We start from the raw sequence: 16,025 nt of genomic DNA, 5'->3' as shown, positions 1-16,025 counted from the left end.
ATACTTTGCTAACAGAGGACAGGGTTTGCTTGCAGCCTACTCTATTCTTTAGTCTTTAACCGTAATGAAAGCAATTCCTAAATTTGGATACATTCAGTGATCTCAAGATATTTTCCATTCTTCATATTATTTCTCAGTTTATTGGGCTGACAGTTATTTAAAGGCATAGTGTAAGCCAAGACTAACTCTTACAGTTGTAGTATTTATTAAATGTATTCTTATTAAATAAGATGGTAACCATAAAGCAAAAACTGAGTTAATACAAAAAACCCCTCACTTCTGAAAAGAAGATGGTTTGTCTTCATTTGAAACAGGACTGCTCACTGTTTTCATGAGGAAGAGCAAGGGACACAGGGAGAGAAAACAATAGCCAGTCTCATGGTTCAAGTATGCACTTGGAAGCTGGGAAACCTGGTTTCAAGGCCCACCCTGAGATAGGGAAATATTTGCAAACTCAGTCTCTACTGACAACACTTTCAGCATTTGTGTACATGATCTTTCCAGTTCGGGAGAAAGGAGCTGATTTCCTTTTGGCAACACTTCCACAGGACACTTCAGTTCAAAGTTACACCATGATCCCAACAGGAATCTCACATCTCCTTCTGTTTCCCATGTAAGCTACTGGCTACCACAGAGCTGAGCTGTTCTAACCTTTATTGTGGCTCTGAGCAGCCTCTCTGGAGTTTAAACACAAAAATGAAAAGGGCCCAAACATTGTTAGAAAGAGTCCATTATCTCCACCCCATGGGTATTTAGAGCACTTTGACCACTACTGAAAAGCACTGCTTTTAAAACAGTGCTGAAGAAACTGTCATCCTATTAATTTCCCAGGGTAACTATGACTCTACCAATCTTGTTTCAAAGAGGTAGTTACTGCACAAAACCACTCAGTTGAAGGGTAGCCTCCATGGTTATTAGGTTACACCATTATAGGTCACCATCCCTCCACAATAAAATTCCATTAGCTTCACTGTGAAAAGAAACACAGTGCATTTAGGGGTTTTCTTTCAGCATGGCAACTTCATTCTCCATTTGAATGAAATGTTAATGTGTGCCAAGACTGGGATGCTATCCAGGGGCAGGTACAGCTGTTGGACTAAGGCAGTTCACTGGTGACACTGTATGACCAAAGGACCAATGCCCCACTCTGTGTAATGGTTCATTAGCCAAACAAATTATTCGTTGCTGTTGCCACTTCTGCACTTTTCCCTTCCAAAACAAACAACAGGCCTGTTTCATCTTCTGAGCCCACTGCTGAAGCCTGTCCTGTTTCCTTCTGCTTCACAAATGTAACCAGAGTTTGATCCAAACAAAAGAGCTGCCCGCCAGACAGGGACATTCCTTACACCAAATACAAACTCCTGGAGACAAATACCCTTCAGAGAGTCAATCTTTCAGCTGTCTCACTGCTTGTAGGGGAAATGTATGAGGACTTGAGACCTAAATTATAAGTTTTCCATACTTTCAATGGTAAATGAAATGGCAATATACCTGAAAGTACCCAGAGCATTCCCTAAGGTCACCTAGAAAAAGCTTGCAACTGTACAACTATCTTACTACCTGAGACAACACAGAGGAGGCAAGACATTGAATTTACTGGAAAATCAGTAAAAGCAGGTTGGGCAAACAGCATTGGACACATCGCTGGGACTGTTGATCCCACCTCTCTGAGGAGGGATGAGACATCATGTTGCAGAACTTCTTCTGAGTGATTGATTTACAGTTTAATGAAAGTTGTCACTTACAGACATCAGAGCAGCCAAGTTATAATGCTTTTCACTGAGAAAATACCAAATTACATTTTTCACTCTCCCAAACAATGTTCTTTACTTAATATGTAAAGCAGAACTGCTACTGTGCCTTCACTGACATCCTGTTATTTCACTCTTTTCCTTCCCCCACTAGTCAAAGGTATCATATCATTTGCAATGATGTTCCCAAGAATACATCCCTTTCATCTGGTGTTCTTCTAAATGCTCATCAGTCCATGATGAAACACAAGTTCTTCTGAAGACACTTGTGAATTAATTGGCTGAACAGGCTGATCCTCATGTAGGAGGATTCTGCTTAGTTTGTAGCCCAGCTGCCCCAGGCCACAGAACTAGTCTGACTGCCCATGGTCATCAAATCAATCTCAGTGAGGACTGAGCCCTCAGGCTGACTATAAGTAATTCAGACATTAGGCAAAGATCTCCAAAGATACCATGTTTTCAGAGCTGATGAAAATGGCTTGGAATAAACAAGACCCCTTGTTTGTTCCCTCACTGGGAGAAAACTTGTATGTTGTGTTCAAGCCTTCTTTGGCACTGGAGTGTGATAAATGCAGAATAAGATGGGTTTTATGAGTTGTGATGCTCAGTGGGAAACACATTTAGGTCAGTCTGGAATTGTAAAGTTAACATAAACAAATGAAAAGCAATAGCAGAGACTGTTCTTGAAAGACTATGTTGAGAGAATCTGGACATTCCTCATTTTCATCTCAAAAGATTATATTTGAAGCAGCCCCTCAGTTGGGCAACAGTACTGGTCAAGGTCTGCCACAGTCCCAGCGAACTGGAACACCCAGGTCCCAGCTAAACATCCTAACCACTGATTTGTAGGTAGTCTGTAAACTCTCCTGCTCCATAGTGCGTTTTGGGTTTGTGAATTAAACCAGAAGATCTTTTTCATCACAAAGATTTCCCCACTTCTGAAGGATTGCCAAATCAGCACTTAAACACGCTCTACAATACATGCTGCCAGCTCATGACACTCACAGCTGCTTCCCTGAAGTGCTCATTTTGTTTTGACTTCCTTTTATCGGCACAAGTTTCTGCCAGTGAATCAGTCTGCTAGTGGAGACGGACCAGGGACAGTGGCAGAAGTCACAAGCAAGGCAGTCAAAGCAGAGGTAAGTTGCTTGTACATATGTGTTCATGGTTTCTTTCTCTGTTGCCTGTCTCCACAAAGTCATGCTGTCTTGCTTTTGTGCAGTTGTAAAAATAGACAGTGTTTTGTCTTTCTGATTTATAAGCCTATTGCTATGCACAGAGGTGCTTCTTTGCTCAAGTTAGAAGGCAAATAAGTTTGACATGCACAAAAGGAAGAAAAAGAGCAACTATTTAATTTTTCTCTACTTGTTTTCTTTAGTCTGAGAACAAGGGAATGAATGTCCCAGCATCGCAATAGTGTATGTAATCTGGACCTCCTGTTCCTGCCGTGTAATTCATATGTATGTTTTGTTAATGAGTAAGGCAGCATATTCTCATACGTGTTTAGTCACAGCTGCTTTTCTGGTTGGTGTGCGCATGCTTTACAGCTTCTATGACATAAATTTTAGACTGCTTAAGGCACAAGAGTAGAAGGATGAATTTCGGAATGGCTTGCATCTTAGTTTCAATAAATCTTAAAAGTACCTAAAGATCTTTCAAGGGCATTTCTTTCTCTGATCAATTTTTCATCTAAGCACGTTCTTTTATGACAGTTTACCATACCCAGTAGTTACTTGGTGATTTCACCTCACAGGTGAAAACAGCTGTTCGCATCTCCTGTCTTTATTCCTAAAGCTTAAGGGAGCAGTGGCCTGCCAAGACTGATAGTACTCAGCCTGGTGTATCTCATTTAAAAGGTGAATACCTGGAAGCCCGTGAGCCATGCCAGCTAAGCCAGGTCATGACAGAGTGCATTGAGGAAAGTTTGCCCTAACAAGAGGAACTATTTAGTCTCTGCATTGCTACAACTAATCTTGGTAGTGATTTGGAAACAAGCTGAGCAGAACTTTTTCTTCCCAAATGAGATTCCCTGTGCAGGGAAAGAGAGGTATGTTTTACTCCCACTAGAACAGAATATAAAACAGCAGGAAGCAAAACAGAGTGTTACACTGCCTGAGTATGTGGTTGTGAGGCTTTCTGTTTTGACAACAGAAATTAAGAAGTATTTGATATACAAAGGGAATCAAATGAATGTGTTTTGACGCCAAGTTTAAAGTTTTGGGTGTTTCCAAATGCTGCCTCATTTCAGTTGTTTGATGACTCATGAGATTTAACTTCTTTAAATTTGTTCAGTCAATTTTAAATGTTAACCTGAATATCACAAAAAGTCAAGACATATTTTCCTATAAGGACATTTAGAGAGTTAAAAAGTCTCTTGGTTACCCCTCTCTCATTCCCAAAAATCCTGTTCATATTCCCCATTACTTGACAGGGAATACTTTCTTATTTTCTCTTGATCTTGGTATTGAACATTTCCAAGTACAAATAAACTTCATAGAGCACCATATCTCATCATAGCAGATGACTTATGCTAGAAGCAGACTCAAGAAATATGTGGCTGCATGAGAACCTCTCTTCTTCATTGAAAATTACATTCTCCATGTCTAATGCCTGGTTTAAGAAAGACTTGTCTCCTGGGTCTGCTTAACTTTCTAATGAAAACTGTAAAACAGACACATCTACAAAATTCACCTACAAACCATGCATGCTGTGGCTACTTTGAAGCTACATGGACACTGAAAAGTTAACTAGCTCACTCTTGCTAATTGTTGGACATACAAGAGCTGCCTTCAGTCTGCTTCTTCTCAAGCAAGGCTAAACCCTGCTGAATAGTCCTGCCCTGACAAACAGTCCTCAGGAGCTCCCGTGAACCCCATTACCTTACAGGTTTGTATCTCAGTGCTGAACTTGGCAGATATTTGACAAGTACATCAAAAGTTAATTATGGGATGGACAGAAAGGTGAACTAACACAAACACACTGTGGCCATAGAAGCATGCCCTCCTCTTCTGAGGAAACCAAGCTCACAAGAGCAGTAATGTCCCCAGTCATTACTGGTGAGGCAATCTGACAAGACACCTTGATAAGCTGAAGCCTTACACTGCATTATGTGTACCTTTTGTCCCGTGGATTCTATTGTTAAACATTTGGGTCTCCTGCCTGATCTTTATGGTCTTTATACACAAGCAGAATGGCTGCTACTTTTACCTTCACAGCCCTCATTCTCTCCTCCCACATTCAAGCACAGCATACAACAAAAATTAGATGTATAAGAGCTTCTGCAGAATGTGTGAGCACAATACTAAGCTTCATGCAATAATCTTTTTTTTACAGTTCTTTAGAAAGAAAAATCCCATCCTCTGCAGCTCTCTTGTAGTCAAGGAGCACTCAACTTGTGAGCACTTCTGTTGCTCTCCAAACAATTTTAGCCCATAATCACATACTCAGTAACTTTCTGGATCACAGAATCTGTTTTTTCCTTTCCTAAAGTGTATTTAAATCAAAATTTTGTGTTGAAAAAAGGTCTGGGAAGGTCACAGATAGCAGTGTTCTGCTCTCACTGACCTGGGTTCTGGAAAATAAAGACTAAAGCCTGGAAGCAATATTGCCTACTCATACTGTGGGTGGAGTTGACATAAACTGTTGCTAGATCAACTGCACTCTGCAATTTCTATTCAGAAAAGCTAATCTGGCACCATCAGTCAACCCAGGAAAGGGCAAGATGTCACCTCCCCATTACCAAGACAAGATTTGCACCGTGGGCAGCCATTTCTAACACAGAAAGGCGACAGGCCCTTGGCGACATAAAGTAAGTCTTACGATCCACTGCTCACTGGTAATGGCTGCTTGGCTGGTGGCCAAGAGGTAACGCTGACTGGGAGCTGACTCATGGAGATTTCGGGGAACCATGCATGGCCACCTTTTTTTGCTTCATAGTCTCAGAGGAATTAATTTCAAAGAGAAGTTGAACCTGGTTTCGGGCACATCATCCTGTGATGAAAGCACAAGCTTTCATCAGTGCAAGTATGTTCCCCTAAGCCAAGTACCTCTCCTCACAGAGGCTTTGAATCACTTCTGGCCCCTTCATGAGCTTCATTATCTGATCCCTCACCTCAACACACCACTGACAGCCCTAGGAATGACATTTGATCACAGAAGAGGAGAGGGCAGGTTTAAAGAGAGCCCATCCTGACCCTCTCTCACCTCATTCCTGATGAGACAGGAAACAAACAATACTTTCTTCTCCATTTTCTTCTCCAATACTTCTTCACCTTTTCTGCTGGCAGAAGAGTGGAGACAGATAACAGCAGGCAAGCTGGGTGATAGTCATCTGAGGTACTCATGCTTCTTTGTCAAGCTTCTCCTAGGCTCATACCAAGAGCTGGCCTTTCCTATCGATCACAGTTCTCTAAGAATCTACAGAGTGCTCAGGCTTATTCTTGCATGGTATTCCAAAGTGTTTTATTCTCCTGTTCTGCAACCCTACCTGTTGAACAGTAGGGTGAACAGTAGACAGCCCCTTCTCACACAGATACTTATTCTGCCCTTTGGAAACAGACCTTGAGCAACCTTCAGGAGAGTCCTCAATTGGGTCTTCCTGTGAAATTCCACACCACTCCCTTCCTAACAGACACACCCCTGCATGTGCTCTTTCACACAGCCCTGAGATGTGGTACCTCCTCCTGTTGCTCTGCTTCCAAGGAATTGCCTCTTCAGCAGGATTCACAGCACCCTCCACCATGAGTGTAGACACAAGCCCGTGCAAGAAGACTCGCAACCCCGAATGCTTCATGAACGTTGTAAGTTGGTTTACCTTCTCTCCCTTTCTTTCTAAAGCTTTTCCACCAGTACTATTACCACTGTTGTGTAACTAACAGTCCTTGTCAGGAAGCTAAGAGGGGCCTCTTCTACATTTCCCATTTTCCCAATCTGCTGTTTGCAAAACCACTGCCTTAGAGTCACCCTCAAAATGAGGGCTGGCTCTGAATATGCCAGGGACTATTGCATGAGGGCAGACACATAACACTGCAATAGAGAATGCTGGCTGCTACTTTTGGCTTCAAGGCTAGGCAACTCCCCAGAACATCCTGAGGAGCACTGGGCATCTAGGCTACTGAATTTTGATCCCAGTAACCAGACTCAGACCTGGACTGTGGCTAGAACACAGATTAAATGCTCCAGTCCTTATCAAACTCAACAACAGACTTTTGCTGCATGTGTTTAGGGTGAACCCCAACAGATGTATGATAAACACGAAGCTGTGTCATGCCTCATGACAAATGTTTGCAGCCAGCTTTTTCAACACATGTTGGTATTTTGGGCTACCGCACAAAGGGAGGAGTGCAAACCTGGCAAGAGGACAAAGAGCCCTCCAGCAACAGCCTGGAAGACACCTTGATTCTCCTATCTGAACAGTCTGGGCTGCCACAGAGAAGAACTCCTTTGCAGTGGAGGCAAAGGCTGGTTTCTAATCTCAAGTGAAGCAAAGGCCTGCCCTTCCATAACAACCTGTTTGCTCAGAGGTAGGAGAAGTTGAACCCCTTCTTCAAACAGCAGATTCTCACAACACAAACTAATCCAGGATGGCTTGCCCTGAATCACCAAAGATTTCCTTAGAGTACATGCAAAATGAGGTGTAGGTGGTCTTATGAGTTCCTTTGACAAGGTCTCCAACCTTGTTTGCCTTGCCTGCATGGCTTGCCTAACCACAATTTGGCAAGAAAGGATTCATTATGGACCCTCCCCACAGCTTTTGGCATTGTCTTATGCAGATAGGGCTGTATATTTAATCTGTAGAAAGGTACAATCTGTATCAGCCTTGCAAAACATGACAAATTATCTCCCAAAAGGTTAGTCACTCAGTACAGTTCTGCTTTGTCCCATAACAGGGAGCCAAAAACCAAACAGCTACCATCTAAGCAGGTCTGGAGAGGACTGTGCTGCATCTTTTTACAAGACCTGTAATATTTATTATCAGCCACGGTCCTTGTGGCCAGGGGTCTTGCTCTACATCACAGTACATCTCACATCCATACTGTTCATTTTGGTTACCCTCCAGAACAGGACAACTTGCATGTTAACAAACTCTCCTTTGGCATTCCACAGAGTGAAATTATCAGATATCATGGGTACCCCAGTGAGGAATATGAAGTTACAACAGAGGATGGATACATTCTTGCTGTTTTCAGAATTCCTGCTGGGAGGAACAGCGGAATTACAGGTGCGGCAGAGTTATAGGACATAAAGAAGGTCTGAAAGCCAACTCTTACTTGGGTCCCCTCCCCTTGGCACATGCAATGGCATGTACCACACCCTTCCATCCACAACAGCACCTAGTCAGAAACATGGTTTGAACACTGAATCCATCTGAAGTCTGCACATTCACTGTCTCTGTCCTTATTTCAGATACAACTTTTGTTGTATCCTAGTTTGGGGGGTTTTTTTGCTCAAATGAGCTGTGGGGATGGATTGGTAAAACTGGGTTTGAGGAGGTTTTGCATTAACACCCTAAATAATAAACATATAAAATAGAAGCCTGATAACAAAGCCTCTGAGGGTAGGCATATGAATATTCATTTCTGGGCTTCGAAGTCCAGAGATATTCTTAAGGAAGGAGGTAAGAAATCAGGTCATCAGTGAAAAGCAAATGCATCAGTTTCATCACATTTTCTAAATGGAATAAAAATTTCTAGCTGAAATTTGAAGTACCCTGGGTACCACTACTTTGTTCAGTCCTCCTTGTTAGAATGATAGAATTATTTATTTCAGATGCCTTCTCCTAACTGGATCTCCTCCTTTGGAGACCATTTGGACCAGCCTGACTCTCAAAGTAAGGCTAACCAAGGCCTCTCAGCCCTGCTCAGTTGGTTAACTAAGGGTGGATATGCTTCTTTGGATTAATTTTTGTTTGTCTTCCATACACTATTATGCCTTCAGCAGTTTTCAGCTTTGGGTAGATGGTTTCAGCATAAGGGCTGTAAGCTGGCTTTCCAGTGCTAGAGGAGGTGGGGACAGGCCTCCTCAGTAAATTCTTTATTTGCCAGACCTGTCATAAAATGGCTGTGAAATGTCATTAAAAGGTTCCTGCTTGCATGGAACAAAACTCCAGGTTTCTCAGAACAGTATCTAAATACAGTTTTCCTGCAGCTTCTGGAAGAAGGAAACATCTGAAAAGCAGAAATCTGCACTTCAATGTTAATTACTGTTCCAATATAAGAATATTTTAATATTTTTCAGGGCAAAGGCCTGTAGTCTTCCTACAGCATGCTTTTCTAGGAGATGCTACTCACTGGATTTCTAACCTGAACAACAACAGCTTGGGCTTCATCCTCGCAGATGCTGGCTATGATGTCTGGATGGGAAACAGCCGAGGGAACACTTGGTCCTTAAAACACAGGACTCTTAATCCCAGCCAGAAAGAATTCTGGAAGTTCAGGTACTCTGCAGAGAGAGAATTACTCAACATAGAAACCCCAAGGGGACTAGATAGCTTCAGCCTTATGGCTTTTACCTAAAACAGCATCAGAACAGGATCTCCACCAACCAAGGAGAGTAAAGAACCAGGTGAAGAAGGATGCTCACTGATACTCAGAGTTGAGAGAATTGGCTGGGGAAAAGATTTCAGACACTGGGAAATGAAATGGCATGCTGAGGAAAAAGGAGTAATGTGAGAGAAAGAGCAAGAAACTGAGCTAGAACAGGCTGAGCAGCCCTGTCTAGAGATCTCTAATCTCTCACAGTTGAATTCAACCAAGAAAGAAATGTGTTTTGTAATCTCTGCTGGTGAAAGCATTGATTAAATTCAGTTCCCCAAAGGGCTGCAGCTGTCAGGCAAAACTGGCACTTCCTCCACAGAGAGACCAAGGCATCAGGCAGCCTGGCTGTACAGCTGCATCCCTCTGCCCACTTCCCCAAATCAAGCAGACACAGCCTGCAACCTCATCCTTCAATGGGTCCAGCTTGGTGCAATGAACAAAACTGACATTCAGTTACTCACATTGTGATGGCTGAATTATCTGCAAGCTTTTTGTTTTTCTCCCTTTAGCTTCGATGAAATGGGTAAATATGATATTCCAGCAGAGCTGTACTTCATCATGAATAAAACTGGACAGAAGGATGTCTATTACATTGGTCACTCTGAAGGCACAACTGCAGGTAATGTAAAGGACACTTATTCACAATGATTTATGTTCCTATCTGATCGGTAAGTGGGTCTCCCAACTGATTCTGTTGTTTTTCTTGTTTGTAGACAGCTAGAAAAACATAGAGGGTTTTCTGGCTTGAGATTTGGAAAATATGCAAAACTTTTCTAAAACCAATTTTGGTTACTATTAATAAGCAAATAAATCTAATAGCAGATGCAAATATAATTTAACTTTTTAAATAATTAGAGGCATAGGAGGGAACACTTACTGGGTACTTCAGGTGCATTAATTGGCTATTTTTCTCAGCGATAGGAATTCTCATTAAGTTCTTCTTTTGTATTAATACAACTAGAATCATAGAATCATAGAATCATAGAATCATAGATTATCCTGAGTTGGAAGGGACCCACAAAGGTCATCAAAGCCCAGCTTGTGGCCTGGCACAGGCCAGCCCCAAGAATCACACCATGTCCTGAGAGCATTGTCCAAATTCTTCTCGAACTCTGTCAGGATTGGTGCTGTGACCACTTCCTTTGTGACAGTGTTCCTTGTGAACAGGATGGAAAAACTGAAAAGATAAACCAGCACATACAATACATAATTTAAATTAACAGAAAACAAGGAAAAATAACCTCAACATCACATTAAGTCATGTGACTTAATGTCAATCCTACAATTTAAAGTGCAGTTCATGAGTGGCTATAACTGGCCACATTACTGTTTAAAAGCATAGTGCCAGAGACTGAAAATTAAGAAGTAAAAAACATTAAAAGCTTCTTTTCTCTTAGGCCCAGCCCTTAGCATTAATTTATTTCATGGCCTCTGAATACACCTAACTTTCTTCTAAAATCATCTGAAAGCACTTGATATTTATGGTTTATATGTAAGATCCATGAACAGATATTTATTAGAAATGAGCAACTGCCAGTTCATTAGTGTAAACAACCCAGAAAAAAACCAGAAGGAAATGTGGGAAAATCATATATTGTCACAGCTCCAGACCTTTACTTTCTTTGCCTCTCATAAGAGTATTTAAAGACCCTCATGGTAAAACAAGCTAACTGTCTAGGCTTTCTTCAACTGCTGGTGATGCAAACAATCAGTTGAAGACACTCAAAGCTCCCAGTATTCAGCTGATTCTTCTACAATTTCATGAAAGCATAAACATGCATAGACCTTTAGAGACTATAATCTGAAAAACTCATTTTTTATGAGTGTTTTTTGAATTTTAGAGGGAATTAACGTTATCATGAAAACCTCATTGACATGTTGCTACAAAAACTGCTCTGATGAAGGCAATGCCCAGACATGCTCTAAACCTCAGATGAACTTTGCCTCCTAAATAAGATTAGTTTCAGGACTTATCTTCAACACTTGCCTTAAGCAAAACATGCAGCACAGACAAACGTGAATGACAGACAGCAAAACTGTTTCCAGTACCTACTGTTTATGTATTTAATTTATCTGTGGAAGATATCTTCACTAACTCAGTCTGAACTCAGTCTGTCTCTTCTCTGTTTGCAGGCTTCATAGCATTTTCTACATACCCTGAGCTGGCTCAACGGGTGAAAGTATTCTTTGCTCTGGGTGCAATAACTACATGCCCACATGCTACAAGCATTCTGGTTAAGATAACAAATCTTCCTGAACCACTGCTCAGGGTATGTCATTTTTCCTTCTAAGAGGCCCAGTGCCTGGCTAACTTTCATGAGGTTCACTCAGCCTGAGATGAAGTGTTCCCAAAAAAGTGACCTGCTGACACTGAGCTTGGAATGAATTGAGTGCTCTTGAAAAATCTGTTCCCAAACTCCATAGGGAAAACAGTCAGGATATAGAGCTTTCAGCAACAGGTCCTTGTGAAGTAGGAGGAGACTGGTGAAACTGTCTTGTTGTAGAACTCTTGCAGTTTAACTAATATTTTGCTGGCCTCATGCAGGAGGAATTAACCAGAACTGCAATAACAGCCATGGCAGTCCCTGGGTCTTCAAAAATTATTAGGCATTGAGGTCACTACACTAGGAATAGAAGGATGGCTTCTTCCAGGATCGAAATATGAAATAAGAAAAAGAAAGAATAAATGATGCACTATGGGGAAGAGAGTGTTTTAAGGAGTACCATAAGGGTAAGCTCTTTCAGCACTCTTTGAATACTGCTCTAGGAGGCTAGGCTATTACCTACAATTTCCTGCATAAAATGCTTCTGTAAGAAGAAAAAAAACCTGTTGCACTTTTCCTTTCCTTCAGTTAGTATTAGGCTGCAAAGGAGCCTTTCACCAGATTGGATTTCTGAAAGGACCCGTGACACAGTTATGTACAAGCCTGGATAAGTTTTGTGCCCACGTTCTCTGTTACATAGCTGGAGGAAGCATAAAAAATCTGAACACGGTAAGTATACACAAGAACGCCTACTCAAACTAAAGTGATTTTGGAAGTTACACGTGTACACTCTATCCTTATCCAGTTACTGTCATGCATATAAACATACATAAACCACAACATAGTTCTCAGCAGATGGAGGGAATGCCAGGACATTGTGTGCCGTCAACAGCAGCAGCATGACTAGAGGTAGTGATGGATGGGACCAACAACTAGGCCCATTCCAATTCCAGAAAGAAAGCACTGAATTGTGACTGAAGCTATATTATATATGTCAATAGATGTACCCTCTCTGGGGGTTAAGCCAACCAGAACTTGGTCACACACAGATGTTCTTTAACAAGAGACAATGAACGATGGAGTCAGATTTCTTCTTGGCAATACAGTTGCCAGTTTCTTCCCTTGACATGTGGACACTGGGGTCCTCTGAACACTGGAATAGCTAAAAGTCAGGAAAAAGCCACTTTTTAACTCCCACTTCTAAGACTACTTGCACCAAAACTTGGTCCCAAAGAACAACTGTAAGGGGCATTTTCCCATTTTGTTGACCTTAGAACTGGACCCAACAGCTCAATTTACAAGGTGCAGAGCTACACAGAGTCCTTACTCTGTGCTGAGGAGTGCAGCACACCTACAGTGGGATTCACAAACACTAATCCATCAGTCAGAGGGGACAAGAGAGACAGAAGAGTCTTCTGTGTGCTTGCCAACATATGGACACTGTGATGTCAATGCCCTTTACAGTGGCCAAAGTGCAGAAGCTGGCCTGTATAATGTTTATTACTGCAATATCTGTAATGACTGGGGCCCAATTTTTTCCATCTATAACCACTTTTAAAAGCACATATGAGAAAGCAGTTAGAATCAAAAGTTCAATGCAAAAGAAATTAAAGTCATTGCAGCCCTTTTGAATTGCAGAGCTAAACCATTAAGGATATTTCCTGAGTTGTGTTAAGTCACTCATGCGGTCCTCAGGGCAAGATAACATGGCTGAGGAAGAATCTGGGGAGTTAGAGCTGGAACATCTCCCTAACGGAACTACAAAAAAATACAAGCAGAAATAAAACTTATCAGTTTTGTCAGTTGGCTTCTTTAAGACTAGGAGTAAAGTGAAGAGAAAAGCAAATCTTCATAAGACTTGCACACATGCATGGGGCTCTGGTGTGAGATAGGAAGTCTACTTTGAAAGAATTGGAAGGTTTTTCCCTAATTTTGCTGAGCACAGGATCCCACAGCAGTACTGTGTTTGTGGAATGTACTGCTTTCCTGAAGAGGGCATGCAGATACATACTCTTAAAGTCTGCTTCTCAGTTTTCTGATATTTGAAGTCTGATATTTGAAGAATATCCCATTAATATGGGGGGGTTAATACAGCAGCAGTATGTTTGTTGCTCAGTTTCTTTGCATTTTTATTCTGTCACAGCACTGGGTCTTTGTCTTCATGAAATTTCTGCTTTCTCCTCAGAGTCGAATAGACACATACGTAGGACATTCCCCAGCTGGAACATCAGTACAGAATATTATTCACTGGCAACAGGTATAACTGTGCACATATGTATAAACTGTCTCACTGCGGGTTTTTTTATGCAACCAACAGCCTACGAGGAAATCCAGAGATTATGGATCTGGGAAACTGACCATCACACTTTCTCACCTACTGCCATGAGCACCTGCACACTAATGTAGTCTAGAATGTAGATTTGCTCTTGAAGAGAGGCTTGACAATGACTCCCAGCAGTCAGTCCCACAGGATACAGCTATCCAGGAAATGGATAGCTGACCACTGACAGCTAGTGACTTTACAGTCTATTTTGCCAGCCTCTAACAAAGTCAGGTGGATAAAAGCAAACACAGATACAGCAAAATAAAATAGCAAAGACAATACTGCAAGCAGATTTCTAGCACACACTCAGCTACTTAAATCCTTGAGGCAAAAGTTTTCTAAATTGACAGATCCTGGCTTTCTTTCAGCCTTTATTACATACAACCACTCACAAATGAAATTACTTGTCATGTTAGTGTAAAAATAAAATCACCAAAACAAACAAACAATTCCATGTATATGTACTTAACTCTTCACCTATCAGTCCTGCAAGGTATTACATTAGACTAGTGATAGCCCTGACACATTATAGACGTTCAGGTTCTCTTTCCATAGAACAACTTATCCCAACTCTGTATTACAGAGACCCCAACCTTAGTTACCCAAGGTAGTAAAGCAAAATTTTAGCAACAAAACATAACAAGGGTAGAAGATAAGGATCATGATAAAAAATTAGCAAGAGAAAAGGCAATTAAGCCATTTATCCTATCATCTATCCTCAATATCCAGGAAGCCTGCAACCAGAGAAACATGAGGAAGTAATTCACAGTCCACTACCTGAGCCTTGACTTAAATGATAGGCAGGAAAATGCCCCCTGCACTCTGCTTCTTGGTCTCCTGTCACTTTATTTTTGTCTGTTCTTTTAACAGTTAGCACATACAGACCAATTTCAAGCTTACAACTATGGCTCTAAGGAAAACATGAAGAAATACAACCAGGTAAGGCAATATGGTTTCCTTGAGAACTCATTCTTGGGTCCTGGTAAAACTAAGAATAGAAAAATTCAAATTTTAGCACATGTGAATGCTACCAAGGGAGAGAGGGGTCTCAGGTAATGTTTCAACTGAATCACTCACATAAGTATAAAAGTCTATTCACAGACATGGCATGGACAGATCCTTGCAGACAGCTAAGAGAAGTTCATTTTGCCTCCCCTACTGATGCAGGGATGTATCCAATGACATACCAACTTAAATGTCATTCTCAAAAGGCAAAGAGCCACACTCAAGTTCTGGGACTGGATGGGTACAGTGCTCTTCATTTCCCCCAAAATCTTCAGGGTCTACCTTTCAATTAAGTGAGGAAATGAATCTCATATAGTGATCTCCCCAATGGACTGACAATCATTTCACTTTTAACCAGCACATTAGACTTGCAGTGTCCTGTGCTGTCTGCTTTCCACAGACAGAAAGACTCCAGAGATATAATCAGTCCACTTCTCTCTCACATACTGTCTCAGAAATTTTCTAGATCGAAATTATAAATGGCCAAATTATTTCCTTGTCATTTAAGTTCCAAGCATGAAAACTAAAATAAACAATTGCACTCCATGCCCCAACAAAACTTATAAATCTTCTCTGAATACAGGGAATACAGGCAAAGAGAAAGAGAGATGCTTGCACAGAATCCTTTCTCTAACTGTAACTGCTGATACAACAGCGTTTACTCAGCCTTCTCCCTTTCTTACAGACTGCTCCTCCTGTGTACAACATAGAGAAGATAACTATACCAATTGCTGTTTGGAGCGGAGGGGACGACACCTTTGCAGATCCAAAAGACATGGCAAGGTTACTTTCTCAGATTAGTAATCTCATTTATCATGAGCATTTTCCTACATGGGGACACCTTGATTTCATCTGGGGCCTTGATGCAACTGAGAAAATGTATATGAAAATCATTGAACTACTAAAAAAATATGAATGAAAGCTGAAAATGGGAATATATTTGAGCATTTACTTAATTTGAACAGCTTTTATTTCTATGAGACTGATTTGCCTAAGCTTAAATTCTGTTTTTCTCATGTATATCTTATGTACCACATTGAGGCATTTCCATGCCCAATTTGTGTCTTCCTATGGAGACCCAAAAGTGTGATTTGATCATTTCTCTGTTGAAATGAGCACCTTTGTTTACATTAAATTATTTACACCC

At 41.2% G+C, this 16,025-nt stretch overlaps 1 protein-coding gene across 1 annotated transcript; it reads left to right on the top strand.

Annotated features, from left to right (window-relative positions):
* Positions 1–2,839: 2,839 nt before the first annotated feature.
* Positions 2,840–16,013, top strand: LOC126650166 (lysosomal acid lipase/cholesteryl ester hydrolase-like). The gene is made up of 10 exons (XM_050334660.1): positions 2,840–2,890; positions 6,412–6,550; positions 7,857–7,971; positions 8,988–9,186; positions 9,796–9,905; positions 11,420–11,556; positions 12,139–12,279; positions 13,736–13,807; positions 14,744–14,812; positions 15,564–16,013. Exons 2-10 carry the CDS (start codon positions 6,419–6,421, stop codon positions 15,795–15,797), a joined length of 1,209 nt encoding a protein of 402 aa, XP_050190617.1. The 5' UTR covers positions 2,840–2,890; positions 6,412–6,418; the 3' UTR covers positions 15,798–16,013.
* The last annotated feature ends 12 nt before the right edge of the window (positions 16,014–16,025 follow it).

The sequence above is a fragment of the Myiozetetes cayanensis genome, unplaced genomic scaffold (genome assembly GCF_022539395.1).
Source record: "Myiozetetes cayanensis isolate MyiCay16 unplaced genomic scaffold, myiCay2020 scf10, whole genome shotgun sequence".
NCBI classification, from domain to species: Eukaryota; Metazoa; Chordata; class Aves; order Passeriformes; family Tyrannidae; genus Myiozetetes; species Myiozetetes cayanensis.
The sequence above is the reverse complement of the archived record's forward strand: the minus strand, read 5'-3'. Positions and strand labels throughout refer to the sequence as shown.

Coding starts and splice junctions, on each gene's coding strand:
- LOC126650166 (XM_050334660.1), top strand. CDS start 6,419: ATGTGGTACCTCCTCCTGTTGCTCTGCTTCCAAGGAATTGCCTCTTCA. Junction 12,280..13,735: donor GCATAAAAAATCTGAACACG/GTAAGTATACAC, acceptor CTTTCTCCTCAG/AGTCGAATAGACACATACGT. Junction 13,808..14,743: donor ATATTATTCACTGGCAACAG/GTATAACTGTGC, acceptor TTCTTTTAACAG/TTAGCACATACAGACCAATT.